Source organism: Eptesicus fuscus, chromosome 13, assembly GCF_027574615.1.
Source record: "Eptesicus fuscus isolate TK198812 chromosome 13, DD_ASM_mEF_20220401, whole genome shotgun sequence".
NCBI lineage: Eukaryota > Metazoa > Chordata > Mammalia > Chiroptera > Vespertilionidae > Eptesicus > Eptesicus fuscus.
The window spans coordinates 2803757-2830000 of record NC_072485.1 but is presented as its reverse complement, the minus strand read 5'-3'; the positions used below and the strand labels follow the sequence as shown (position 1 = coordinate 2830000).

The 26244-nt window shown below is 62.5% G+C and overlaps 1 protein-coding gene across 1 annotated transcript in view; it reads left to right on the top strand.

Annotated features, from left to right (window-relative positions):
• The window catches only part of CEP164 (centrosomal protein 164), an 89442-nt gene extending 63693 nt beyond the window's left edge, over positions 1 to 25749 (top strand). Inside the window, exons 13-31 of the mRNA XM_054725275.1 lie at positions 550 to 675; positions 5452 to 5661; positions 13980 to 14111; positions 14193 to 14409; positions 15294 to 15371; positions 15558 to 15677; positions 15948 to 16070; positions 17054 to 17197; positions 17548 to 17631; positions 18091 to 18266; positions 18534 to 18660; positions 18928 to 18995; positions 19339 to 19525; positions 20005 to 20112; positions 20613 to 20727; positions 21029 to 21313; positions 22019 to 22085; positions 22747 to 22869; positions 24483 to 25749. Of these exons, the coding sequence (XP_054581250.1) occupies positions 550 to 675; positions 5452 to 5661; positions 13980 to 14111; positions 14193 to 14409; positions 15294 to 15371; positions 15558 to 15677; positions 15948 to 16070; positions 17054 to 17197; positions 17548 to 17631; positions 18091 to 18266; positions 18534 to 18660; positions 18928 to 18995; positions 19339 to 19525; positions 20005 to 20112; positions 20613 to 20727; positions 21029 to 21313; positions 22019 to 22085; positions 22747 to 22869; positions 24483 to 24573 (2581 nt within the window). The 3' untranslated portion in view covers positions 24574 to 25749. The remainder of the gene's footprint in view (positions 1 to 549; positions 676 to 5451; positions 5662 to 13979; positions 14112 to 14192; positions 14410 to 15293; positions 15372 to 15557; positions 15678 to 15947; positions 16071 to 17053; positions 17198 to 17547; positions 17632 to 18090; positions 18267 to 18533; positions 18661 to 18927; positions 18996 to 19338; positions 19526 to 20004; positions 20113 to 20612; positions 20728 to 21028; positions 21314 to 22018; positions 22086 to 22746; positions 22870 to 24482) is intronic.
• The last annotated feature ends 495 nt before the right edge of the window (positions 25750 to 26244 follow it).

The window sequence follows — 26244 nt, the reverse complement described above, 5'->3', positions numbered from 1 at the left end:
TGTTACCTGTTACGGGGCTGTGCGGGGCCTGCTCAGGGGCCCTTTCTCCTAGTCTCTGCTCAGCAGCCCCTCCCACCCAGTGGCCATCTCACCTCTGGTGGGGTAGCACCCCTGTGGGGCCCCGTAGTGTGCCAGGCGAGGGAGGTGTCCTACCCCAGGCTTCCCTGCAGCCAGCCGAGGTCCAGACCCCGGCACTGGTGCTGTCTGCAAGGGGAGACGCTGGCCTCAGGGCTCACCCTGTGCAGTGAGTCCTGGGGAAGTTGAGCAGCATCCGTGCTCGGTTGCCAGCATCTCTGGGGCACCTGCTGTAGGCAGAGCTTCCTGGGTCCAGTAAGCATTCTGCCTCCCACGTGGGAGGGGCGATCTGTCTTCATTTAAACAGCTCGGGAAGAGGCAGGGAGAGCAGAGGGAGCGGTAAGACCTGAGGAAGGGGAACTGTTGGGGCTGCCTCCCTGTCCCCATCACAGCTCTCTGACCCCGAATGGGGTGCCACTGGAGCCCCTGCATTTCGGCTGGCTGTAACACATTTGCTTCTTTATTGCCATCAAGGGATGAAACCCCAAGTCCACCTGCCACCTGCAAGAGTGGCGAGGCGCCGTGCTCCCAGGCCGAGGAGCCCGAGGAGCCCGAGGAGGAGGTGGCGGCCGGCCCCACCCTGCCCATCTCTCCGGAGGGGTAAGGGCCTGTCCTCCATCGTGTGTGGGTAGCTGTAGATCCCATCCACTTTTTTTTTTTTTTTTAAATCCTCACCCGAGGACAAACACACAACCGAATGTGCCCTTGTCCAGGAATCGAACCCGGAACCCTTTGTTCCACGGGCTGACACTAACCACTGAGCAAGACCAGCCAGGGCTGTTTCCACCCACTCTTGGGTGGTGGGGAAAGATGCTCCAATCCCCCCAGAGGTGGTGTGTGGCGGGGGAGTGTACCCTTGGTTCTGTGAGCAGCCTTGAGACCCCAAGGAGCCATCACTGTCCTCAGGGTTCCCCTTGTCAGGACCTGGGGAGCAAGGGTGCAAGGGAGGAGGTACCTCCTGAGTCATTAGCAGAAACCTGGTAAGTCATGTTCTCCCCTTTACCAAGCACTATTTCCTTTTTATTTTTTAAATTCTTTTTTTTTAATTTTTTTTTATTGTTGAAAGTATTACACATGGTCCCTTTCCCCCCATTGACCCTTTCCAGCCCGCCTCCCCTCCCACTGTTTCCTCTTTCCTCTGTAACTGGAGAAAAATGCCCTTCGACAAAAAGCAGACAGAAGTTTTTGGAGCTATTTATATACATGGAAGTACACAAATCCGAGTTGTACAAGTCAATGAATGTTTACATGTGTACACACCATGGACCCACCCCCGGATCACACGGGGAGCATCCCGTTCCCGAGAGCCTTTCCTCGTGCCCCCCGCCCCCCCCACCCCCCCGGCCGCCCCGTCCTGGCTTCTGCCCGCAGACCCGGCTTTCCAGGTCTCCACCTGCATGTGAGTGGGTTGGATGGTACACAGAGGCTCTTTGTGTCTGGTTTGAAGCTCACCACAGCTTAGACCTCATGTAGCGTTTCCCTGCCCAGTTCACCTTCCCCTCCCACCCCTTTTACAGATGGGGAAACTGAGGCTCAGGGAGGTAAAGGGCTTGCCCAAGGGCACATGGCTAGTTAGTTGCAGACTTAGAACCAGATTCCAGTCACTGGACATCAGGCTTTGTGGGGCCTCTGCTGTTCTCGACAAGGTGACCCGGCCACCAGGTGTGGCCTGAGTGGTTCGGAAGCATCCTTGCCCTCGGGCCCGGGGCTGACTGCTGAGCAGAGACTGTCTGTCCGCCATGGCTCGCTGACAGTGCCCCGGGGGCTGGCGAGGCAGACTCCACGCTGCAGGAGCGAGGTACTGCGGGGCCTGTGCTCAGGTGCGGACCAGCCGGCAGCAACAGCTCTGCCCCGAGGGGTGACGTGGCCTTCTCAGGCCTCCTCGGTGGCTGTGGACGCCGGGTCAGGGTGCTTGCTTTATTTTATTTTTTTAAAATAAATTTTTATTGATTTTTTACAGAGAGGAAGGGAGAGGGATAGAGAGTTAGAAACATTGATGAGAGAGAAGCATTGATCAGCTGCCTCCTGCACGCCCCCCCCCCCCCCCCACTGCAACCCAGATACATGCCCTCGACCGGAATTGAACCCGGGACCCTTTAGTCCGCAGGCCGACGCTCTATCCAGTGAGTCACACCAGCTAGGGCTGGGTCAGGGTGCTTTCTATGAGGACAGAGGCGAGTGGTTCAGAGAAGGGCCCTCTGGGCAGAGGTCAGAGGTCAGAGGGTGGTCCCCAGCACCTCTGGGGGAGAGGCTGGGCAGTGAGGGCAGCCAGGGCACCTTGCGTTTCTCCCCGTCCCAGCGATGCTGCCCTGCTGGGGCCTCGGGGACACTTGCCCTGAGCAGTGCACACAGGGCCCTTGGGGCGCGCCTTCGGTCCTCTGCGTCTTCCCAGGCCCCCCACTCCCTGTCCTTACTCCCCACGGGACTGTCTGTACGAGTTGGCTAGTCCTGGGAGGGCAGCCTCTTCAGGTTAGGAATGGGGTGGTTTTCTCGGTTTTGTGGGGAGCAGCTCTGTGCCTCGTTCGAACCTGCGGAATTTAATATACGGAGGTGACTGGCATCATGGAGAGGCCAATGGCTCCGAAAGAGGACCCTGTTGCTAACATTTCCAGAGAAGGGGGCATGCCACGCCGCCCAGGGCCGCGGGGGAAGGACCGGGGCCGGTCAGGAGGCAGGAGAGGTGAGAAGGGAGGGCCTGGTCCAGAACCTTCATTGGGGTTTATGTGGGAAGGAGTGGAGGAGGCAGGGTAGGTCCCTGAAGTGCGGCATTGGGTGGTTTGAATAATGTTGTGGACTTGGGGTTATGGGTGGTCTCTGGGTGATTTAGGGCAGGGAGATACCCCCGTGGTGTGCGATAAGGAGGGGCTGGGGTGTGGACGCAGGACTGTCTGTAAGAGTTGGCTAGTCCTGGGAGGGGCAGCCTCTGCATCAGCAAGCTCTGGAAGAATGTCAAAACATCGTCCACACAGAAGCTGAGGAGCTGTGGGTAACAGCCTGCCGCCGTTCGCAGATGTCACGCTGAGTCGGGCTAGGAGCAAAGGGCAGGGCAGCGAGCGTGGGCTGGGCTCGCAAGCAGCCACCGCCAGGCCCGCTTCATGCCAGGCCCGGGTCTGGGAGCCGGGGACTTTCTTCCCTTTGCCACGCCCACATCTTCCGTGAGGTGAACCATGGGGTGGCGTGTGGGGACACGGGGGTCTCTGGTTGCAACCCCAGTGTCAGTGGTGCACGGCCGTGCCAGAGGGTCTGGGTGCCGTGTCTCCCTCCGCCTCTTCCTGCCACCCTCCCTCCTCTCGTTCCCGCCGGCCTGCCGTGACCGTGACCGTGCTGCAGGGGCCGCTGGGGCTGGTGCCCGCGGGCGGCCTAGAAAGCAGACCTGCCTCTCCCTCTCAGCCTTCACCCCCAGTCGCCGCGGGGGTCGCCTGTGGGCCAGTGCTGCCTGCCTTGGACCTGAGGGAGTTTAGGATGGCACATCTTAGAGCAGGGACGCGGGGAAGAGGCGCACTAAGAAGTAGGCCGGTGTGCCCGCTCGCCAGGCTCACCGGTGCGCGCGGCTGGGCTCAGGCTGCCGTGCTGTCGGACGCCTCATCTTCCCGCAGCATCTGTCCCTGGGGTTCCACATAGCTACACAGCCCAAGGGAGACACAGTAAAGGAGCCATCTCAGGGAAAATAGGGTTTGCAGCCAAGGCTGGAAATGAGTTGGAGGGTTGATGAGGCGGAGAGCTGGGGGAGGCTCTTAAAAGGGCAGATGCTCTTACATCTGCATTGCTGGGCTGTGGGGCCTGGAGGAGGCTGGCCTTGGGAGGAGGGGGGTGGAGCTGGCAGCAGAAGAGAATTAAAGACAAGGCTCAGGACCCGTTTTGGTCTGAGTTATAGTTTTAGGAAGGAGGAAGGAAAGGTTTTAGTGGTATTTCAGATGTCGTGCCTGCCTTCTCTCCGTGGTCTCAGGGCCGAGCGGGAATTGTTCCAAAGGCCTGTTGTCAGCTGCCATCGTGACCACGCCGGCGGCCGCCCTCCATCCGCTGCAGGGCTAGAGCTGAAGGGAGGAGGGGCTTCTGTGACCCCAGCCGGGAGTAGCTCCCTGCTCCTGGGTTTGGACCCAGCCACATGCTGCTGAGGTTGACGGTGGGTGGGTGGGGCCCTGCCAGGCCCGAGCACTGTGGGAGGAGGTGGTGTCGGGTGGCAAGAGCAATTTCTAACAGAAGATTTAGGGGATGCAAACACATGCTGGCTTTTAGGAAAACCGCTCTGGGAGGCGAAACACTTTGTCTCGCTTGTGCTTTCATTGTTCTGCATGTTCCTGGGGGTTCTCTTTGGGCATTTCTTTCAGAACCAGAGTACAAGCAACAAGCAGCCTTGTTCACCGACAGGCATCTTTGTAACCGATAGCCTTCGCCTTTCCTACCGCCCACCGTATGCACCGGCTCAGCGCTGAGTTTCTTCTACTCTTTGTCGTCGTTACTCCTCACCTGAGGATGTGTTTACATTGTGTTTTTTTTTTTTGTTGTTGTGTGTGTGTTTTTTTAGAGAGAGTGGAAGGAAGGGGGAGAGAGAGAAACATCGATGTGAGAGACTCATCGATTGGTTGCCTCCTTCATGAGCCCCAACCAGGGCCAGGGATCGAGCCTGCAACCGAGGTACATGCCCTTGATTGAAATCGAACCCAAGACTCTTTTGGTGTGTGGGCTGACACTAACCACTGGGCACACCAGCCAGGACTCTGATCTATTTTTAAACATGGATTCCTCTCAGTGGATGCCCATGTGGCCTCGTGTGGAGCTCTGGAGCCTGGCGTCTGTTGTGCTCCTGCTTCTCTCTCTGGCTTAGGGGTGGTCCCCTGCTGGCTCACTGGGCAGTGGGGGTGCGGTTTCCTGTCCCTGGGCCTCTGTGGACTGTTCTGGGTCTCGGCTGGGAGGGCTGCTGCTGCGTCCCCTGGCTCCTGTGCGTTGGCCTCTGTGCAGTGTGGGAGGCAAAGAGCCGCCATGGGGACTTCCAAACGGATGGCAGGAGCCTTGAGCAGCAGGCCCAGCCCCGTGGAGGGCAGAGCGGGCCTGAGCCCCACGGGAGGAATCGTCAGGGCCAGCGCGTCCATTTCTCCTCTGCTGCCAGCGCGGGAGCCTCATCTCCGCCGTGGGCCCGGGTCTGCAGGGCCTGCTGTGCCTTAGCCAGCCACGGCGGGGCTTGTCTTGCAGAACGGATGCTGCCTGCATCTCTGAGGGCGTGCGTAGCCTTCTGCCCACCTGGGGGACCCGAATTGCATGTGTGATTCCTGATGGAGGGCCCTCCTTGAGGGTCTGTGATGGCCCGTAGCTCTATAAACCTGGTGCCGAAGGGCGGCGGTATTAACACTGTGAACTCCTGTTCCCTCCCCTCGGTAGGCAATCTCCAGAGCTCGTGGCTGTCCCAGAGCAGCTCCCAGAGGCCGCCCGGAAGGCCATGGAGGAGGCAGTGGCTCAGGAACTGGAGCAAGAGCAGAGGCGGCTCCTGGAACTGAAGCGGGAGAAGGTGCAGCAGCTGCGGCAGAGGCTGCAGCAGGAGGAGGAGGAGGAGGCGCTCCAGCTTCGACAGCGGAAAGAGGAGTCTCTGAGGTGCGGGGTCTCCCTCCTGGGGACCACTGGGTGCCTGTGGCCTCTCCTCGCCGGCCTGTGTGGAGGAATGGGCTCCAGAGCCAGGGCGCCTGACCCGTCTTTGGTGGGGAGTTGGGAGGCGTGGTCGTAATGGGAGTAGCTGGCATCTTTTGAGAGATTGCACTGAACCATGTGCTTTGTTTTTATTTTGTTTTTTAATATACATGTATATTTTATTAATTTCAGAGAGGAAGGGAGGGGGAGAGAGATAGAAACATCAATGATGAGGGAGAATCGCTGATCGGCTGCCTCCTGCACGCCCCCTACTGTGATGGAGCCCGCAACCCAGGCCTGTGCCCTGACGGGAATCAAACCATGACCTCCTGGTTCATAGGTTGATGGTGAGCCACGCTGGCCGGGCTCCATGTGCTTTTTATCTGTGACTTTGTTAGCCTTTCGAACGGCTCTTACGAGGTGTTATTATCAACCCCGCTCTATAGAATGTGGAATGTAGACAAAGACATGGAGGCACCTGGAGGTGAAGTCCCCTGTCCCAGGTCTGGAAGCTGAGACACAGCAGAGCCTCTTCCTAGTAGCCAGAGGCTAATCTCTGACGCCCACGGTCTTACTTCTGCAGGTTCTCTCCCTGGGGCGTCGGGGCCTGCCGGGACCTGGTTTGGTGGGGCCTCGTGCTGCAGTGGGAAAGCTCTTGCCCAGGGCCCACACGTTTCTGTTTGGGTTCCTGCTCTTTGCGTCGCTGGCTGGGAGGCCCTAGACAAATAAGACCCTTAAGCCTGGCCAGGCCTGTGTGTGTGTGTGATTGTGTGTGTGTACAGTGGAACCTCGTTCCAGAAAGCTGTTTGAGAAGCAATTTGTTCGAAAACAGAATCCTCCCATTAGAAATAATGTAAATGAAAGTAACCTGTACCAGACCCCCAAATGATTCCCTGTTTTCACCTTTCTTATGCATAGTACATGTCTAATGTACTGTTTAATCTATACTAATAAAAGGGTGATATGCTAATTAGACCGGACATCTTCCGGACGTCCTTCCGGACAAAGCTGTGGTGGCAGCGGCTGAAGAGGCATTTAGGGGCAATCAGGCTGGCAGGGGAGAGCAGTTAGGGGTGATCAGGCTGGCAGGCAGAGGTGGTTAGGGGTGATCAGGCAGGCAGGCAGGCAGGTGAGCAGTTAGGAGCCAGTGGTCCCGGATTGTGAGAACGATGTCCGACTGCCGGTTTAGGCCTAAACTGGCAGTCAGACACCCCCTGAGGCATCCCAGATTGGAGAGGGTGCAGGCTGGGCTGAGGACCCCCCCCCCCACACACACACGATTTCGTGCACTGGGCCTCTAGTCTATAAATAAAACACTTCTTAAATTCATCGAACCACCCCCTACTAGCCTTAAAGGAATTTTTCATCTGTCACTGTCTTCGAAATGCTATCACAGGCTCACTGCTTTTCCTTTATCCAAATCATCAACAGCTTTTATACCTCTTCAATTGCCTGTGATTGCTGTTTTGTGAGCACTTTCACACCCTTAGCAATATTAACACTCTTTTTTTTAAAAAATGTATTTTTATTGATTTCAGAGAAGAAGGACAAGATAGATAGAAACATCAATGATGCAGAGAATCACTGATGGGCTGCCTTCTGTACACCCCACACTAGGGATCGAGCCCACAACCAGGCATGTGCCTTGACTGGACTTGAGCTATGACCTTCTGGTTCATAGGTCAAAGCTCAACCACTGAGCCATGCTGGCCAGGCAACATTCACACTCTTGATGGCCTCTTTAAGTTTTAAAATTATGCTAATCGGCCAGCAACAAAAGCATTCTCTCCTTTGCTTTGTTGTCAGGCGGAGGTATCAGCATGAAAGGGTTGTCAGGTCAAAAACTGAAGTTTTTGGTTGACAGCTGAGATATTTTTTGTCTTGATTGAGAACTGAAGTGTTGGAGGTGGGAGACGTTTGAGAAACGAGGTTTGACCGTGTAAGTGTGAACAAGCTAGAGGTGATGTTTGTGAGAAAAGGCAGCCCTGGGCTGGCACAGGGCCGTCCGGGTCCCTGTCTTCTTTCATCTCTGCCGCGTTAGTGCTGGCTGTACTCTCAGGGTCTCTTCTCAGTCCAGCATAACCGCTGGCTCTCCAGCCGTCACGTCTGTGCTCCAGGCAGGAAGGTCAGGGGAGAGTATAAGGAGGGTACCTTCTCTTTCCTGCAGTCCCATTAATGGAGTTTTCCCGGAAACCTTACCCAGTAATTCCCACCTAAATCTCATTGGTTACCCCTGGTTGCAAAGGAGACCGGGAAATGTAGTCCTTTAGCTCGGCCTCTTTACCTGATAGAATAAACTAGGGTCCTGTGAGTAAGGAAAGTGGGAGAAGGACTGCTGAGGAGGTGATCAGCAGTCTGTCACAGTCCCAGGATGGGAGAGATGCAATAGAAAGAGGTTAATATAATTCCCGTACTTGGCAATTTAACGAAATCTTACTCTCTCGGACAGAACCTCCAAAGTGATGAGACTTATTTTTTGTCAGAGATAACAGTGTGTCTAAAGAATGGTCACGCTTTACTTAGAGAAGTTAAGAAAACCAGTCCCTGACTATCCCGAGGGCGGGGACCGTCTCTCTTATTAGCCACGCCGGATCCACTGACCCAGGGCCCATCCGTACACCCCGCCCCTGGGTCCCCTGCCCGGGAGCAGCCCACGGAACAGACCCCCAGAGCACCCTCCTCTTCCACCCAACAGCGGGCTCAGCTCACCTGGAGAGCAGGTGAGCCAGGAAGAACAGGCGGGGGTGCGTCCCGGCCCGCCCCCAGGCCCCTCCTCTCCTCCTGCCCCTCCCTGAGCCCAGCGGACTGTGCCTTCCATCAGGGTGTGGGGAAGACAGATGCCCCGTGTCTGCCTCGGCCTGCACCCGGAGCGCTCAGTAAAGGCTAGCTCTCCGTTTTGTCTTCAGTTGAGATCAGCCCGGTTCTGCAGTCTTGACGGAGTGAGATCTCTGTGGGCAGCGCCTGGCCTGGCTGTCTTTGAAATCGCTCATCACGAGGACCCTGCTTTGTGTACACGGGAGCCTTCCCGAGCGGCTCTCCCTCTGGGAAACTTCCACTGGGTAGAAATTTCTGGAAGCCACACTGACCTTAGAGCAAATATTTCTTAACCTTTTAAAAATTTAAAGTAATTTCAATTACAGTTTACATTCAGTGGCATTTTGTATCAGTATGGGGCGTGCAGCGTCCTGGTCAGACCGTCGTATGCTTGGCAGCGTGTCCCCTGACATCCCAGGCCCGTGGGCACGCAGCCTGGCAGCGGTCGTGACGGACTCCCTCGCTGCGCTCCCGCCTGTGGCGTTCTGTGGCGGCGTCTCCCGTGAGCAGTGAGCAGGCAGGAGGGGGCCGAGCTGAGTGGTGAGGGGAGGGCTGCACCTCCGGAGCCTCCCGTTCTGTGGAGCCTGCACGGCAGTCACCACAGGCCAGGCAGGCTGTCACGGACTCACGTTCTGTCCCCTGGAGGAGGGCATGGGCTGATGACCTGAGATAGAAAGGGCCCTACGTCTTCTTTGGCTTTGGAATTCATCAGCGAACTTCTCAAAGGCGGCTCGTGGACTCCCTGCGCGAGCTCCCAGCCCTGGTCTGGGGGCAGGGGTCTGGGGGTTGTGGGCAGGGGGGCCTGGGGGCCTCGGGTCTGGGGGTGGGGGCCTGGGGGCAGGGGGCTTAGGGGCCTGAGGCCTGGGGGCCTGGGGGTCTGGGGGCGGGGGGCGGGGGGATCTGGGGGCCTGGGGTCTGGGGGGCCTAGGGGCCTGGGGTCTGGGGGCGGGGGGGTCTGGGGGCCTGGGGTCAGGGGGCGGGGGGGTCTGGGGGCCTGGGGTCTGGGGGGCCTAGGGGCCTGGGGTCTGGGGGCGGGGAGCCTGGGGGCCGGGGGCCGTTGGTGCTGGCAGCGGGATGTCTGCTTGGGGCAACATGGTTCCTGTGGCCGGTCTGTCCAGAGAATACCCTCATAGACCCCCAGAGCTTGCTTATACAGGGTGGCCCCTGAGTCGCTTTACCATTTAAAAATGGAATAAATTTTTTGTTTTTTATTTTTTATTTTATTTTATTTTTTAAAATATTTTATTGATTTATTACAGAGAGGAAGAGAGAGGGATAGAGAGCTAGAAACATCGATGAGAGAGAAACATCGACCAGCTGCCTCTTGCACACCCCCTACTGGGGATGTGCCCGCAACCAAGGTACATGTCCTTGACCAGAATCGAACCCGGGACCCTTCAGTCCACAGGCCGACGCTCTATCCACTGAGCCAAACCAGTTTCGGCACTTTTTTGTTTTTTAATGTTTTCTATTTTTTACAACACAAAGTACAGAAAATGGGAATTTTTAAAACTATGTATGAAAAATTATGTCACATAAATGTCCTTCATTTTCCACTTCACAAGCACAGGATCTTTCCGTGGCATTTTCCATGATGGCTGTTAACATGTCCCTAAGCTGCTGGGCAGTCCTGGGTGTGAGTTCATGTACCAGTGCACCTATTTGGGTCCGTGTGTAAGTCTGTGGCATGCGCTGCCCTAGTCAGCCCTGCTTCTCCCCATCGCCCTACACACGCTCAGCCCTGCCCTCCCCCTGCGCCCTACACACTCAGCCCTGCCCTCCCCCTGCGCCCTACACACTCAGCCCTGCCCTCCCCCTGCGCCCTACACACTCAGCCCTGCTCTCTCCCAACGCCCTGCACACGCTCAGCCCTGCTCCCCCTGCGCCCTACACACTCAGCCCTGCTCCCCCAGCGCCCTGCACACACTCAGCCCTGCTCCCCCAGCGCCCTACACACTCAGCCCTGCTCCCCCAGCGCCCTGCACACGCTCAGCCCTGCTCTCCCAGCGCCCTGCACACGCTCAGCCCTGCTCCCCCAGCGCCCTGCACACGCTCAGCCCTGCTCCCCCAGCGCCCTACACACTCAGCCCTGCTCCCCCAGCGCCCTGCACACGCTCAGCCCTGCTCCCCCAGTGCCCTGCACACGCTCAGCCCTGCTCCCCCCCAGCACCCTGCACACGCACAGCCCGGCTCCCCCAGCGCCCTACACACTCAGCCCTGCTCCCCTAGCGCCCTGCACACGCTCAGCCCTGCTCCCCCAGCGCCCTGCACACGCTCAGCCCTGCTCCCCCAGCGCCCTGCACACGCTCAGCCCTGCTCCCCCAGCGCCCTGCACACGCTCAGCCCTGCTCTCCCAGCGCCCTGCACACGCTCAGCCCTGCTCCCCCAGCGCCCTACACACTCAGCCCTGCTCTCCCAGCGCCCTGCACACTCAGCCCTGCTCTCCCCCAGCGCCTTACACACGCTCAGCCCTGCTCCCCCAGCGCCCTGCACACGCTCAGCCCTGCTCCCTCAGCACCCTGCACACTCAGCCCTGCTCTCCCAGCGCCCTGCACACGCTCAGCCCTGCTCCCTCAGCACCCTGCACACTCAGCCCTGCTCTCCCAGCGCCCTTCACACGCTCAGCCCTGCTCCCCCAGCGCCCTGCACACGCTCAGCCCTGCTCCCTCAGCACCCTGCAACGCTCCGCCCTGCTCTCCCAGCGCCCTGCACACGCTCAGCCCTGCTCCCCCAGCGCCCTACACACTCAGCCCTGCTCTCCCAGCGCCCTGCAACGCTCCGCCCTGCTCTCCCAGCGCCCTGCACACGCTCAGCCCTGCTCCCCCAGCGCCCTGCACACGCTCAGCCCTGCTCCCTCAGCGCCCTGCACACGCTCAGCCCTGCTCCCCCAGCGCACTGCACACGCTCCGCCCTGCTCTCCCCCAGCGCCCTACAACGCTCAGCCCTGCTCCCCCAGCGCCCTTCACACGCTCAGCCCTGCTCCCCCAGCGCCCTGCACGCTCAGCCCTGCTCCCCCAGCGCCCTACACACGCTCAGCCCTGCTCCCCCAGCGCCCTGCACACGCTCAGCCCAGCTCCCCCAGCGCCCTTCACACGCTCAGCCCTGCTCCCCCAGCACCCTACACACGCTCAGCCCTGCTCTCCCAGCGCCCTGCACACGCTCAGCCCTGCTCCCCCAGCGCCCTGCACACGCTCAGCCCAGCTCCCCCAGCGCCCTACACACGCTCAGCCCTGCTCTCCCCCAGCACCCTGCACACGCTCAGCCCTGCTCCCCCAGCGCCCTTCACACGCTCAGCCCTGCTCCCCCAGCGCCCTGCACACTCAGCCCTGCTCCCCCAGCGCCCTGCACACGCTCAGCCCTGCTCCCTCAGCACCCTGCACACTCAGCCCTGCTCTCCCAGCGCCCTGCACACGCTCAGCCCTGCTCCCTCAGCACCCTGCACACTCAGCCCTGCTCTCCCAGCGCCCTGCACACGCTCAGCCCTGCTCCCCCAGCGCCCTGCACACGCTCAGCCCTGCTCCCTCAGCACCCTGCAACGCTCCGCCCTGCTCTCCCAGCGCCCTGCACACGCTCAGCCCTGCTCCCCCAGCGCCCTGCACACGCTCAGCCCTGCTCTCCCAGCGCCCTGCAACGCTCCGCCCTGCTCTCCCAGCGCCCTGCACACGCTCAGCCCTGCTCCCCCAGCGCCCTGCACACGCTCAGCCCTGCTCCCTCAGCGCCCTGCACACGCTCAGCCCTGCTCCCCCAGCGCACTGCACACGCTCCGCCCTGCTCTCCCCCAGCGCCCTACAACGCTCAGCCCTGCTCCCCCAGCGCCCTTCACACGCTCAGCCCTGCTCCCCCAGCGCCCTGCACGCTCAGCCCTGCTCCCCCAGCGCCCTACACACGCTCAGCCCTGCTCCCCCAGCGCCCTGCACACGCTCAGCCCAGCTCCCCCAGCGCCCTTCACACGCTCAGCCCTGCTCCCCCAGCACCCTACACACGCTCAGCCCTGCTCTCCCAGCGCCCTGCACACGCTCAGCCCTGCTCCCCCAGCGCCCTGCACACGCTCAGCCCAGCTCCCCCAGCGCCCTACACACGCTCAGCCCTGCTCTCCCCCAGCACCCTGCACACGCTCAGCCCTGCTCCCCCAGCGCCCTGCACACGCTCAGCCCTGCTCCCCCAGCGCCCTGCACACTCAGCCCTGCTCTCCCCCAGCGCCTTACACACGCTCAGCCCTGCTCCCCCAGCGCCCTTCACACGCTCAGCCCTGCTCCCCCAGCGCCCTACACACTCAGCCCTGCTCCCCCAGCGCCCTGCACACGCTCAGCCCTGCTCTCCCAGCGCCCTACACACGCTCAGCCCTGCTCCCCCAGCGCCCTGCACACGCTCAGCCCTGCTCCCCCAGCGCCCTGCACACGCTCAGCCCTGCTCCCCCAGCGCCCTTCACACGCTCAGCCCTGCTCCCCCAGCGCCCTGCACGCTCAGCCCTGCTCCCCCAGCGCCCTCAGTGTTCCTGTGTGTGTGAGCTGAGCACGGTCTCCTGCTCCATCACCAAAAGCTGCCTGGGACGCACGGCGGCGTCAGTGGGTGGACCCAACATGGAAAGCGCATGTGTGCTCTCTGTGTTAGAGTCATGGAGGGCTGATTTCAAAATGAAATTCAGGGATTTTTATGCATTCCATCATAATTTTCCCATAATTAATTTCCAGGGAACAAGTTTTCAGAATCTGAAACAAAAATTTAAAAAAAAAAAAAAGAGTGCCAAGAACGTTATTAAAATGTTAAATGGGAAAGTGACTCACGGGCCGCCCTGTGTTTGGGGCTAGGTGACACTGTTCGAAGTCGGCACGAGCACCTGCCTGCTGCCGGTCCCGTGCGCAGTCCCTGGGATAGAACGCATTTTGAGACGAGGTTCTTTTCTGGAGAAGCTGCCAAACTTGAAAGAAAAGCAGACGTGCAGATGGTTACTTACGGGCAGTGTGGAGCGGCCGGGATGGAACTGATGGGGTCGATGGTGAATTGGGGGTGGTGTCAGGAAGACTTCTCTGAGAGGGCGGGGCTTGGCACTGAATGGTGACCGTGGATGGGCAGGCAGAAGGGGGATTCTCACAGAGGAATCAGCATGAGCAAGGCCCCGAGGCCAGGAGAGCGGTGGGGTCAGAGGTGGCTCATCTGACGTGGCTGGAGCAGAACCGATGGGTGGAGAGAGAGAGATGTGGACCAGGGTCAGGCTAGGGTCAGATGGGGTGAACCTGAGGCAGAGGGGCAGCCTGTGATCCGCTTGCTGAGGAAAGGGCAGGGGAGTTCACCGTCCCCCTCCCCTGGGAGGTGTAGGGAGGCAGCAGGACCAGAGGCTGGGGTCAGTGCCCCTGTAAGATTTCAGAAACTTCCCAGCAGGCCACAGGCCTGTGAGCCGAGAGCCGGGATACGGCTGGAAGAGGGACGAGCCCGTGGACCTTCAGCAGACTTGCCTTGCCTTTCCTCCCCAGGCTCCTGCAGGAGCAGCTGCAGAAGGCCACTGAGGAGGAGGGCACTCGGATGAGAGAGGAGGAGAGCCGGAGGCTGGCCCGGCTCCGGGCCCAGGTCCAGTCCAGCGCAGAGGCAGATGCGGACCAAATCAGGTGAGTGCCCACGGGAGCTGCCCAGCCCCTGGGGCCACCCTGAGGGCTCAGCTCCTTCCCCACTCCCTTCCGTCTGCCCAGGACCGAGCACCAGGCTTCCCTGCAGAGGCTGAGAGAGGAGCTGGCGGCCCTGCAGGAGGCTGAGAGGGCCAGCTTGGAGCAGGGCAGCCAGCGCGTGCTGGAGCGGCTCCGGGGAGAGATGGAGGCTTCGGAGAGGAGAGAGCAGGCTGCCCTGAATGCCGAAAAGGAGAAGGCCCGGCAGCAGCGGAGGGAGCAGCTGGAAGGGGAGAGGAAAGAGGTGAGCAAGTAGAGTGGGACCTTCCTCTCTGACATGGCACCACACGGCCTGGGCTGCCTGGCGAGGGACCGAGTGCGGAGGGAGAGCCAGCCTTGGGCATGCAGCTGGGCACCGGGCGGGGAGTGGGGTCCGCACAGATGGGGCGCAGACTCTGGGCCCGTTGCTTCACGTGACCCAGCTGGCTTCGGGCAGGAGCTGGGCCCGGTCCCTGCAGGGAGCCGTGGCAGAGGCTCCCGGAGGGCTGCTGGGCCTGGCACCTGGGCGCTGCCACGGCTGGGAGGAAGTTTGAGGGGAGATGGCTGTGGGTTTGGGGAGATTTCATCACTGGAAGAACTTCAGCCAGAGCAGAGGTCCTGAGACGCCTGTGCCTCTTCCCCGTCCTTCACCCTCCCCTTTCTCCTGCCTTCGCCGAGCTCAGGAAGTTGTCCTTCGCTCTTCCTCCGTCCCTCTGGTGTGAGGGTCTGTGCCCAGGGGAGAGGCTGAAGTGAGTAACAGCCAGGCCGAGGGGCTTCTCTTTCCTTTTGGTGAGGGATGGAGCCTCAGCTGAGACCAGGAGACCAGCAGGTGGGCGTGGGGCCGAAACCTGCAGCCTCCCTGCCTGGCCGCGTTCACCGGCACGAGTGTCCGCGAGCGCCCAGAGGCAGGGTGGCAGCAGTGGCCGGGGCCGCCTCAGTGCCCCCCACACTGCCCACATGCCTGTCGGTCGGCTGGTTGCAGGCGTCAGGGGCTGAGCTGTATTGGGAGAAGGAATTCGTGCCCGAGGCTCCCTCAGCCCCTGAGCTCGCGGCGTTGGGGCTGGTGTTCCTGGCTCCTCCTGGGCCTGGGTCGCTGCCCAGCAGCCTTCTCTGCCCAGCATCCCTCACTGGCCCTTTGTTGCTCCCCAGGCAGCAGCAGCGCTGGAGGCAGAGCACAAAGCTGAGCTGGCGCGGCTCCTGTCCTCCCTGGAGGCCAAGCACCGGGAGGTAGGGGCCGGGCCTGGCCTGCGGGCAGAGCCTGGGCTGTGGGTCTGAGCGCACGCTCAGACCCTTCACTGCCACATGAGGGAGGCAGCCTCTCCCCCTGCAGCCTGTGGGAAGGGCACCGGGTCCCTGGGAAGCGGGTCCCCTGGCCACTCCAGTGCTCTCTGAGTCACCCCTGGGCCCTCCTAGGCGGTCTCCAGCCTCCAGAAGGAGGTAGAGGAAGCTCAGCAGAAGGAGGAGGCCCAGCAGCAGGAGAGCCTGGGGTGGGCGGAGCAGAGAGCTCGCCAGCTGCTGGAGTACGAGCAGGAGGTGCGTGTGGCGCTGCGCCCGGCTCGGGTACTGTCGTGGGTGCTCTGACCACTGAGAAACCCTGGCCCAGAGGGTCCTCACTTTGGCACTTCGCTCCCGTTTCACAGCCCAGTTCCCTCGAGGCAGTGCTTCTCCATGCCATGCCCTGCATGTGGGAGGCGGTGGGGAGTGTGGCCATCACGTGTCCTGCACCTGCGTGCGTGGGGAACCTTAGGGGGCGCCGCGTGCTGCCCGCTCAGTCCCCCATGTCTCCTGCCGCCTGCCCTGCAGCTCAGTGGCCTCCTGAGAGACAAGCGCCGGGAGGTGGAACGGGAACACGAGGGGAGGATGGACAAGATGAAGGAGGAGCACCGGCAAGCCGTGGCGGAGGCCAGAGAGCAGTATGAAGCTGAGGTGACGGCCCTCGCCCACAGGCACATGGTGGCACCGCTGGGGCCCTGGCGGGCTGGCTGGAGGCAGGGAAAGGGGAGGCCGGGAGTGTTTGTGGGAGGCTCTCTTCCCTGGCCCTGCCCTGGCGAAGTCACGTTGTGCCTCAGCCATCGGATGAGGAGGGACCCCTCCGCCGGGCAGGCTGCCCTCGCCTTCATGGTGACGGCACTGGCATTGGGCGTGGGCCGCCTGCCAGGCCTGTTCTCAGCGCTTGGTCTAGATTAGCTCATTCAGCCCTCACAACCCCCGGGGTATGTACTGTCATTACCTCCATTTTAAAAGTGAGGAAACTGAGAGTTGGGGAGCGCGAGCCACTTTCCCCGACCCGCGGCTGACAGGCAGGAGCTAGGGTTCAAGCCTAGATTGTCCGATCCCACAGCCTCAGCCTTGGCCACCCTGACCCCGCCACCAGGGCTCCTGGGAACCCAGGACACCAGGAAGTAGCGTGGCAGGAGCCAAACAGTCGGCAGACAACACCTGCCCATCCCCAGCCTTGGCCTGGGAGGGGAAGGTAGTTACCTGAGCGGCCGCTCCCGGCTTGGCTGGCTACTGTCGGCTGAGCAGTGGCCGTGGCTGACTTTGGCCCATGGCTGGGCCTCTGCCCGGACTTCTAGGCTGTGGCTCCAGGGACCCCGGATCCCAGACTCTCTGTGCCGTCTTCCTGGGCAGAACCAGCGGGCCATGACGGATTTGACTCCCTTCCCAAGCCAGCCCTGACCTGCGAGGAAGAGGGAACTTACTAACGGCCTCTTCCCCGAGGGAGGCGACAGCCGTAGGCGGCTCCCCAGGGCATTTCCTCACCACACTGCCCAGCCTCTGCTCTCTGGGGGGACCCTGCGGTCCTAAGGGCTGGCCTTGGGGCACTGGCAGGGTCCCTGACCTTACTGACCTGAGGCAGCAGGGGTGGGGGGACTGCGGTTTCCTACTGGCGGCCCCCCTTTGTGCAGGAGAGGACACGGCGGGCCGAGTTGCTGGGGCACCTGACTGGGGAGCTGGAGCGCCTGCGCAGGACCCACGAGCGGGAGCTGGAGGCCGCGAGGCAGGAGCAGGCCAGGCAGCTGGAGGGCCTGCGGCTCCGGCAGCGCGAGCAGGTGGGCTCCGTGCGGTCGTGGGGCCTCTGCCGTGTGGGCTGGCACAGCTGGGGCAGCAGGGCCAGCAGCTGCAGGCGGGGTCTCGCGGGCCGACCCCAGTCTGGGACATCGGTGCTCCTTTGTTTTCTGGGCCAAGGGGGTCAGCCCCTCTAGGACCTCGGGGTTGGCGCCTCTGCTGCTCCTGGCCCACCCTGGTGCTTTCCTGGGAGGCCACCGGGGCTCATGGGGGAGAGCGGGAGCCTGTCTGGGGGTGTGCCATGGCTTGGGGGTCAGGACCCCTCCTGCCCCTCACCTAATGCCTCGCACCGTTTCTACACGTACATTTTTTTCTCCGCCTTTGCTCTGTGCAGGAAAGGGAGCTTCAAGGTTTAGAGGTGCAGCTTGAAACCAGAGCCAAAGAGGTCAAGGCCAGGTTGGCTCAGCTGGACCTTCAGGTGAGGGAGTGGGGGTGGAGGGTCCCCAGGTGCCCTTGACCTTGGAGACATGGTTCCCCCAAGAGAGGATGGGCCTTTCTGCCCCTGCGCCCTGGGGCCTGAGGTGGCCCAGGCTCGTCCCCTCCCTCAGGAGGAGGCCGCCCCAAGGAGAGGCAGCTGTTGCCTGAGGAGGCAGGTGGCGCTGGAGAGCGAGCCTGGCCTCCTCACCTGGCCTCCCTGTCTCCCCCTCCCTCTCTTTCCCACCCCCCACCTCTTGTTCACTGGGTCTCTGCAGCGCCTGGGGCTATTCCACCAGCAGCACCATGTGGGGAAGCCAGCACAGGATGCCAGGGAGAGGGGGGCGGCAGGAGCGGGGAGGACCTCGGTGTGTGGGCCCCGCCGGGCCCTGTCCTGGGGCTTCCCGGCTCCCTGCCTTCGCCCACTCTTTCTCCAGGTGCTTCTGTCTTTTCCTCTGCCCAGGAAGTCACAGCCACCCATCAGCGCCTGGAAGAGGCAAAGCAGGAGCACACGCACCTGCTCGAGTCAAACCGGCAGCTCCGGAGAAGTCTGGGCGAGCTGCGGGCCCGCAGGCGGGAGCTGGAAGCCCAGGTGGACCAGCTGCAGGCCCAGGCCCAGGGGCTGCAGAAACGCATCAGGTGGCGTGCCCTCTGACCTCCGCTGCTCGGCCTGTCTGTCCCAGGCAGGGCTGGAGCCAGGCTCTGCTGCCTGTTGTAGGGATGGGGTGTGAGGAGGCGGGAGCAGCTGGGGTCCTGGTCTCACCGTTCAAGCCCCAGCCCTGCCTCAGGGGCTTGGCCGGGAGTGAAGGGATGGAGATGTCTTACTTTGGGTGGGGCTCCAAGCCCACCAGGGGTCCCGACAGTGTGCTCACGGGAGCTGCTCACCTCCTGCACCCCCACCCGCAGTGACCTGGAGGCCGAAGCTCAGAGGAAGCAGGAGGCGCTGAAAGGGCTGGCGGTCGAGGCGAGCCGTGCTTCCCCCTGTTGTGAGCCAGACCTCCACGTCGAGGACCTGAGGGCACCCCCTGGCACCGTGAGCGCCTCTGGCCTTGGCAGGGACAGGATGGTGGGTGGGGGCACCAGGGGGATGGGACTCCAGGAGGGGCGGGCTCTGCTCTGTATTGGGCCTCCAGCTCCTGCTCTTACTGTTCCCAGTCCCCCACGTCCATAGTCCGAGGATCTCTGGGGGGATCAGTGCCCCGCCTTCAGCAGGGCCGGGGTGTTGGCCCTGGGAGGGTTTCAGGCCTGGAGATGGCTTGCGCCTGCTGGCCTGGGTCAGTGGGTTTTCCCGTGTCCTCAGAAGCAGACCAAAGAGGCAGCCCCTTCTGTCTCCCAGAGCCCAGAGGTCGCCGACTCATCCTTGGACAGGTGGGTCGATGGCCTGTCCTATTTGGGGTTGGGCCGGGTGAAGCGAGGTCACGGCAGTCACCTGTGGGCGTGGCTCAGGGAAGTCGGTGCCGCTGGGACTGTGGGCATGGCAGGCTGGCAACGGCTGATGCCTGGGTGAGGGTCAGGCTGACGGGACAGTGCCACACGCCCTGTGTGGTCTCCAGTGGCTGGGTTCCTATCCTCAGCAGCCCCGCCCCGCCCCGCCCCGCCTCCAATCTGCTCAGGGTGGGCGTCTGCCAGGAGCGTGGAGTGACCCAGAGCAGGGCTCTGGAGTCTTTGTAGGCCCTCTCACTCACCCCCACCCCCCGCCTGTTCCCATCAGCCTCCGGCACTACCTCTCTGCCGAGGGGGAGGCCCTCCGCAGTGCCAAGGCCTTCCTGGTGCGGCAGACACGCTCCATGCGCAGGCGGCAGGCAGCCCTGAAAGCCGCCCAGCAGCACTGGGGCCGCGAGCTGGCCGCCACTCAAGATGCGCCCGAGGACCTGCTGGGCACCAAGGGCCTGGAGGAGGTCAGAGCCTGGAGGACAGCCTGGGCCCCAGGGAGGGCAGCTGGGGAGCCGGGCTGTGCCCTCCACTGCTCATCTGGGGACCCCACGAGGGCGGATGCACAGCTGGAGGCTCTGGGCCACGTCATGTAGGGCGTGGGCGGGGGATGGAGATTCTGTGGCTCCACCTTACGCTCGCGAGCTGGGCACCGTGCGCAGGATGCTCTGATGGAAACCGCCTGGCCTCCCAGAAACCGTAGGTGGTGTGCAAGGGGCAGCGTTACTCCGTTTCCTAGGTGAAGAGTGCAGTAAGCGTCTCTGAATTTCACACCCAGCGCCTCCCTGGTAACACACTGTAGATTCTCGGGGCCCGTGAAACGGAGCAGTTCTCTTAATGAGAATGTAGACTGAGAGTTAAGTTCTTCACGATAACCCAGCGGACAGGGCGAGCTGGGCCCCAGCGTCGGTGCGTCACTCAGGTCCCCCCCTGCCTGTGGCTGCAGGAGGCCAGGCACCTGGGGGAGATGCAGTCTGCCATGCGGAGAGGTCGTGACCTGCTGCAGCGGAAGGAGGAGAAGCTGAGCGAGCTGGAGGCCTCTCTGCGGGACGAGGTGAGCCCCTGGCCACGCAGCCCGGTTCGGTTCGGTGTTTGGTCCTGTTGAGGCTCCGGGAGGGGAACGGCATGGCTTCAGCTTTGCGTTGGGTTATTTGTGCTGCGTGGTTCTGAGAGACCCGGGGCTCCTTGCTGAAGCTTCTTGGGAGAGGATCTAGCCCTGGCCCTTCCCCGGCCGTGGAACCCGAGGACAGGTGTTCTGTGGGGGGTAGGTGCCCCTGGGAGGGTGGGGAGACCCTGCAGGGCGAGTTTACTGGGGAGGCAAAGGGTGGGCATCAGCCTGGTCCTGGTGGCCTGCCTGCCCGCGTCTCAGGTGGGTTTGGTGAGTTCTGTTAGCCCCCGCCCCGCCCCCGGCGAGGCAGCCGCAGGACGTGCCCCTCCCAGAACCCTGGCCCCAAGGAGCCCGCACGTGAAGGGGTGAAGGGCTCGTCTCCAGCACAAAGCCAGTGGGCAAAGGTGCAGGGCGAGGGCCAGAGGAACTGCTGCTTCTACCCACAGGCTCTAGATGAGGACACTCGGAGAGGGCGCCCCACCAAGAAAGTGGTGACCTTTGACCTCAGCGACCTGGAAGACACTAACAGTGGAAGCTCAGAGTCCTGTCCCCTGCCTCAGGGTGAGCCGTGGCCGCAGGGAGGAGAGGGGGGGTGGCTGGGGAAGGAAGGCTTTCCGTGGAGAGGGAAACCCGCCGCCCCCCCCCAGCTCTGTGCGGGCCTCTGGGAGCCGGGGTCTGAGCAGGTCCTCAGTGGGTGCTGGGCAAGGAGGAGCCACTCTGGCTTCGCCCGCCCACAGGCCGCACGCCCGGGAGAGCCTTCTGAGTGCGCAGTCCCTGACCAGCCTCTGCGCTCCGGCTGGCTGCTCTGTCGGGAACGGGCCCACAGGGCCTGGTCCTTCACCTCCTGCCTCTTCCCTTTCAGGCAGCCTGGCCAGCCTCGCCTCCCCCCACAACCTGGACAGCTCCCTGCAGCACATCAGCAGCCAGCTGCACCAGGTCCTCAGCCTGCTGGGGGTCCTCAGCACCCAGCCGCCGCTCCTCACTTCCACCCCGGCCGCGCCCCCGCCCCCGCCCCCGCCCCCGCCCCCCTCCGTCCCGAGGACCCCCACCCAGTGGGCCTGGGACCCAGGGCTGGGCCCCCAGCTCTCCTCTGCCATGCAGGCCGTGGACGACTTCCTGGGGGAGAAGTGGCGCAAGTACTTCCCAGGTGAGCTTCCTCCGGCCGCCGCGGTCTGGGCCCAGCCTTCCCCCTCCTCCTCCTCCTCTTCCTCCCTTCTTCCCCTCCCGCTACTCTCAGCTTTGGGTCACTGCTCCGTTGACTGGCCCCTTGGGAAGCAGGCCTGGCTGGGCCAGCAGCCGCGGCCCCGTGGGCCAGGGCGGTTCGCCTGGGCGTGGGCCACTGGGGCCCGATGGCTCCCGAGCTCACAGAACCGGAGGCTGTCGTCCTTACCATCGTGAGCGCCGCCGGGCGCTGTGCTGGAGGCCGGCGTTTCACGTAAAGTTTTCATTTAGGCCTATAACTCTCCGAGGTCGTCGTCGTTTTTTTTTTTTAATGTTTTTACTGATGTTCAGAGAGAGGAAGGGAGAGGGATAGAGATAGAACCTCAATGAGAGAAACATGGATGGGCTGCCTCTTGCATGCCCCGCGCTGGGAGTCAAGCCTGCAGCCCGGGCATGTGCCCTGACTGGGAGTCGAGCCGACTGGAAATGGAACCAGAAAGTAGGTTCCGTTTTAGAGATGAAACGGGCAGGGTGACTCCTGTCTCCCACCTTCACTTCCAGCTGCTGCAGGTCTCCCCGTGTGGGTCTCTTTGGGGGGTGCACTGCCTTTTCTGTTGTGAGGAGGCAGAGGTGCTGAGGCTCAGGCCCAGCTGGCCCCTGTCCTTCTGAGCCATTGCTTCCTGCTTCCCAGCTGGGAGCCCCGGCCTCTGCAGCAGCCCTGCCCCCTTGGAGAACAGGCTGGGCTACGTGTCTGCCAGGTAAGACTCCCTGCAGCTCTGGCGCCACCTCTGAGGGGGGCAGCCCTGGGGCGTCAGGCGGGCCTGGGTCCCAGCCGCCCCCCCCACACACCGCCAGAGGAGAGTCCCCGGAGCCCAGCTCCCTGAGGAAGTGCCCTCTGGCGTCTTGAGAGGAAGCAGCCCTGGTAGCCCCTGGCACGGCCCTCCCGGCCCTCCAGCTCCAGCCTGGAGCGGCCTCTGTCTGTCTGCCCACAGCTCCCTGCCTCCCCAGTCCTGCGAGCAGAGCAGCGTCTGGAGGAGAGGGGCGCTCTGCGGGGAGACAGATGGCCCGCATTTGAGCCTGCTGTTTCTCACTTACAGCCTTCCCCTTGCCACATGTCCCCCACACAGGCCCCAGCCGTTAGTAACCCCCCCCCCCCACCACCAGTGGGCGCTGACGCTGAGATGGGACCAGGATCTGTGGGTGTGGAGCCCACAGTGTGGCTGTCGGGAGAACCACCCTGGGGGAGGCAGCCCCGAGGGCCTCCTGCCAGCCGGGGGGGGGGGGGGGGGGGGCTCTGAATGGCTACAGCGACCCCATAGCACAGCCTGTAGCTGAGGTTGGAGGAAGGGGGCGACGTGCTGCCTCTGGTCACAGTCACAGGCCCTTCCCCTGGCCCTCCGCCCCGCCTCCTCCTCCCAGGGAGCAGCTCCGCCTCCTGCAGCATCCCCGCTCGCTGGCCCCTGCGGTGGGCAGCGCAGGTCTGCAGGGCATGATCGAGGCTAACCGGCGGTGGCTGGAGCGCTACAGGAACGACCCCAAGTTATATCCTTTCAGCCAGCTCTCCAGCTCTGGCCCCTTCCTGCTGTAGCCGGTGGCTGAGCTGGGCTGCGGCTGTGTTTGTGCCCTGGGGTCCGAGGGCGGTCCTGTTTGGCTTCCTCCTCTTCCTCCCCTGGCCCTTCCTCCCTTCCTCCCCTGGCCCTTCCTCCCTTCCTCCCCTTCCCCCCTTCCTCTCTTCCTCCCCTTCTCCCTCCCCTCCTCCCCTCCTCCCTTCCTCCTTTCCCCCCCTCCTTCCCTTCTCCCTTCCTTCCCTCCTCCCTTCCTTCCCTTCCTCCTCTTCCTCCCCTTCCTCCCTTCCTCCCTTCCTCCCTTCCTCCCTTCCTCCCTTCCTCCCCTCCTCCCCTCCTCCCTTCCTCCCCTCCTCCCCTCCTCCCCTTCTCCCTTCCTTTCCTCCTCCTTTCCTTCTCTCCTCCCTTCCTCCCCTCCTCCTTCCTCCCCTCCTCCCTTCCTCCCCTCCTCCCTTCCTCCCCTTCCTTCCTTCCCTCCTTCCTTCCTCCCTTCCTCCCCTCCTCCCTTTCTCCCTTCCTTCCCTCCTTCCTTCCTCCCTTCCTTCCTCCCTTCCTCCCCTGGCCCTTCCTCCCTTCCTCCCTTCCTCCCCTCCTCCTCCCTCCCTTCCTCCCTTCCTCCCCTCCTCCTTCCTCCCTTCCTCCCTTCCTCCTCCCTCCCTTCCTCCCCTCCTCCCTTCCTCCCCTCCTCCCTTCTTCCCTTCCTCCCTTCCTCCCTTCCTCCTTTCCTCCTTTCCTCCTTTCCTCCCTTCCTTCTTTCCTCCCCTCCTCCCTTCCTCCTTCCTCCCTTTCTCCCTTCCTCCCTTCCTCCCTTCCTCCCTTCCTCCCTTCCTCCCCTCCTCCTTCCTCCCTTCCTCCCCTGGCCCTTCCTCCCTTCCTCCCTTCCTCCCTTCCTCCCTTCCTCCCCTCCTCCCCTCCTCCCCTCCTCCCTTCCTTTCCTCCTCCTTTCCTTCTCTCCTCCCTTCCTCCCCTCCTCCTTCCTCCCCTCCTCCCTTCCTCCCTTCCTCCCTTCCTCCCTTCCTCCCTTCCTCCCCTGGCCCTTCCTCCCCTCCTCCCTTCCTCCCCTCCTCCCCTCCTCCTTCCTCCCCTCCTCCCTTCCTTCCTCCCTTCCTCCCTTCCTCCCTCCTCCTTCCTCCCTTCCTCCCCTGGCCCTTCCTCCCCTCCTCCCTTCCTCCCTTCCTCCCCTCCTCCCTTCCTCCCCTCTTCCCCTCCTCCCCTCTTCCCCTCCTCCCCTCCTCCCCTCCTCCCTTCCTCCCCTCCTTCCCTCCTCCCCTCCTCCCCTCCTCCCCTCCTCCCTTCCTTCCCTTCCTCCCCTCCTCTCTTCTTCCCTTCCTTCCCTTCCTCCCCTCCTCCCTTCCTCCCCTCCTCCCTTCCTCCCCTCCTCCCCTCTTCCCTTCCTCCCCTCCTCCCCTCCTCCCCTCCTCCCCTCCTCCCCTCCTCCCTTTCTCCCTTCCTCCCCTTCCTCCCCTCCTCCTTCCTCCCCTCCTCCCTTCCTCCCCTCCTCCCCCCTTCCTCCCCTGGCCCTTCCTCCCCTTCCTCGCTGGCCCTTCCTGGTGCTCAGCTGCCCGCAGTTCTCCTTCACCTGGTGGCCAGGCCTCTGTGCTTAGTGCCCACGCCAGCAGCCTCGGGCCTCCTGCAGCTGAGCCTGGATGAGAACAACAGGCTGCAGGTGCACCGCTGCTGAGGCCCGAGCGGCCGTGTGGCCCCGCATGTCCTGCGCCCGCTGCCTCGGACGAAGCTCTCCGGGGGGAAGCGGGCTGGGTGGAGAGGATGGCAGAGCTGAGAGCAGTGAGCCCCCTGCAGCGACCACGGCGCGGACGGCAGGCAGCCCGGTGGACGTCTGAGCGCCTGTGAGGACAGGACAGCACCGGGGCCCCCGGGACACGGGCCCTTCGGGGGCATCGCAGGCGTTGGTGTCGGAGGCCCGGGGTCCCTGTGGCGGAGGTGAGCCTGCACCTGCCTGCAGGGCTCCGCGGTGACATCGCGGTCCTCACTCCATGAGCAAGGCCCAGCATCCTGTGTCCCGTGCCCTGTGCCGGGGACGCTGTCTCTCCAATACCTCAGCGCGTGAGCTCAGGCCCGTTTCTTTCTCTCCTCCCCCCCCCCCTTTTTCTTTTGTTTTTTTTAAAACATCCCCTTTTTTGAGTTCTCTGTTTCTCCTTTTGACTATCTCAGGATTGGGCCCAGCCCTGCCGAGGGTGCTGGGGGCACCCCTTCCCTCGGCCACACTGTGCTGTCCCCAGGGCACCCTTCCCTTTGCTGGGCTCCGCCCGGAGCCCTCCCTGTGGCTTTCAGGTCTCAAGCACACAACTCAGAAGCCCGCCGCCCCGGAAAGCTGGCAGGGCTCTGGGCCTCTCGCCCTTCCCCCCGGGGCGTACCCAGGTGCTCCTGTTTCTGTCTGTTTTCTACTGTGCCACCTGCTCAGGCTAAGGAGGTGGGCGGGGCTGGAGTGGGGTCTTAGAGGGAGGGGTCTTGTGCCCCAGGAGCCACTGCCAATCTGCACGGCCCCCGGCACCCCTCTCACCAGCGGCCCCGGGGGTCCCCAGACACGTCCTCTGACATCCGTGTCGGTGTTTAAAGAAAAGACAATCAACGCCCATTCTTCTTGTCGGGAAAGCTGTGGGGTTGCCCTGGCCTCTCTAGTGCATAGAGACCGACCCTCCCCCTCCCACCACGAACCTCTTAGTCACGGAATAGGAAACGAAGACCGATGCCTTTTCTTCACCTGCTGGCTCGGCGCAGTCCGCCACACAGAGCAAGTCTGTGCCGTGCTGATCCTGTGGGACTGAGTACGTGCCGCACCATCTCTGTAACAAGCCTGTTTGTGCACCCATTAAATCTCCGCTGGCCCATTCCCACACGGCCGCTGTGTGAGTGTGTCCTTAGGCCTCTGCCTCCTCCCTCGTGAGAACAGAGGAAGGAGCCCTAGCTGGTGTGGCTCAGTGGGTAGAGCGTCAGTTTGTGGACCAAAAGGTCCCGGGTTCGATTCCAGTCAAGGGTATGTACCTTGGTTGCTGGCTCCTCCCTGGGCCCTGGTTGGGGCTTGTGCGGGAGGCAGCCAATGGATGTGTTTCTCTCACATCGATGTTTCTGTCTTTCCCTCTCTCTTCCACTCTTTCTAAAAACTAATGGAAAAATATCCTCGATCAACAACAACAAAACAACAGAGGAAGACGTTAATGTTCACAGCACGTCTAGGAAGCTGATGTGATCACAGCAAACTGGTGATGCAGGGATTGCCATCTTCGTTTCTGTGGGCGAGGAAATCAAGGCTCGGGCCCCTTTAAGTGCCGCCGGGGTCCTGGAGAAAGTAGCTGAGCTCCCTACCAGCAGATCCCTCCCACCCTGTGCCCCG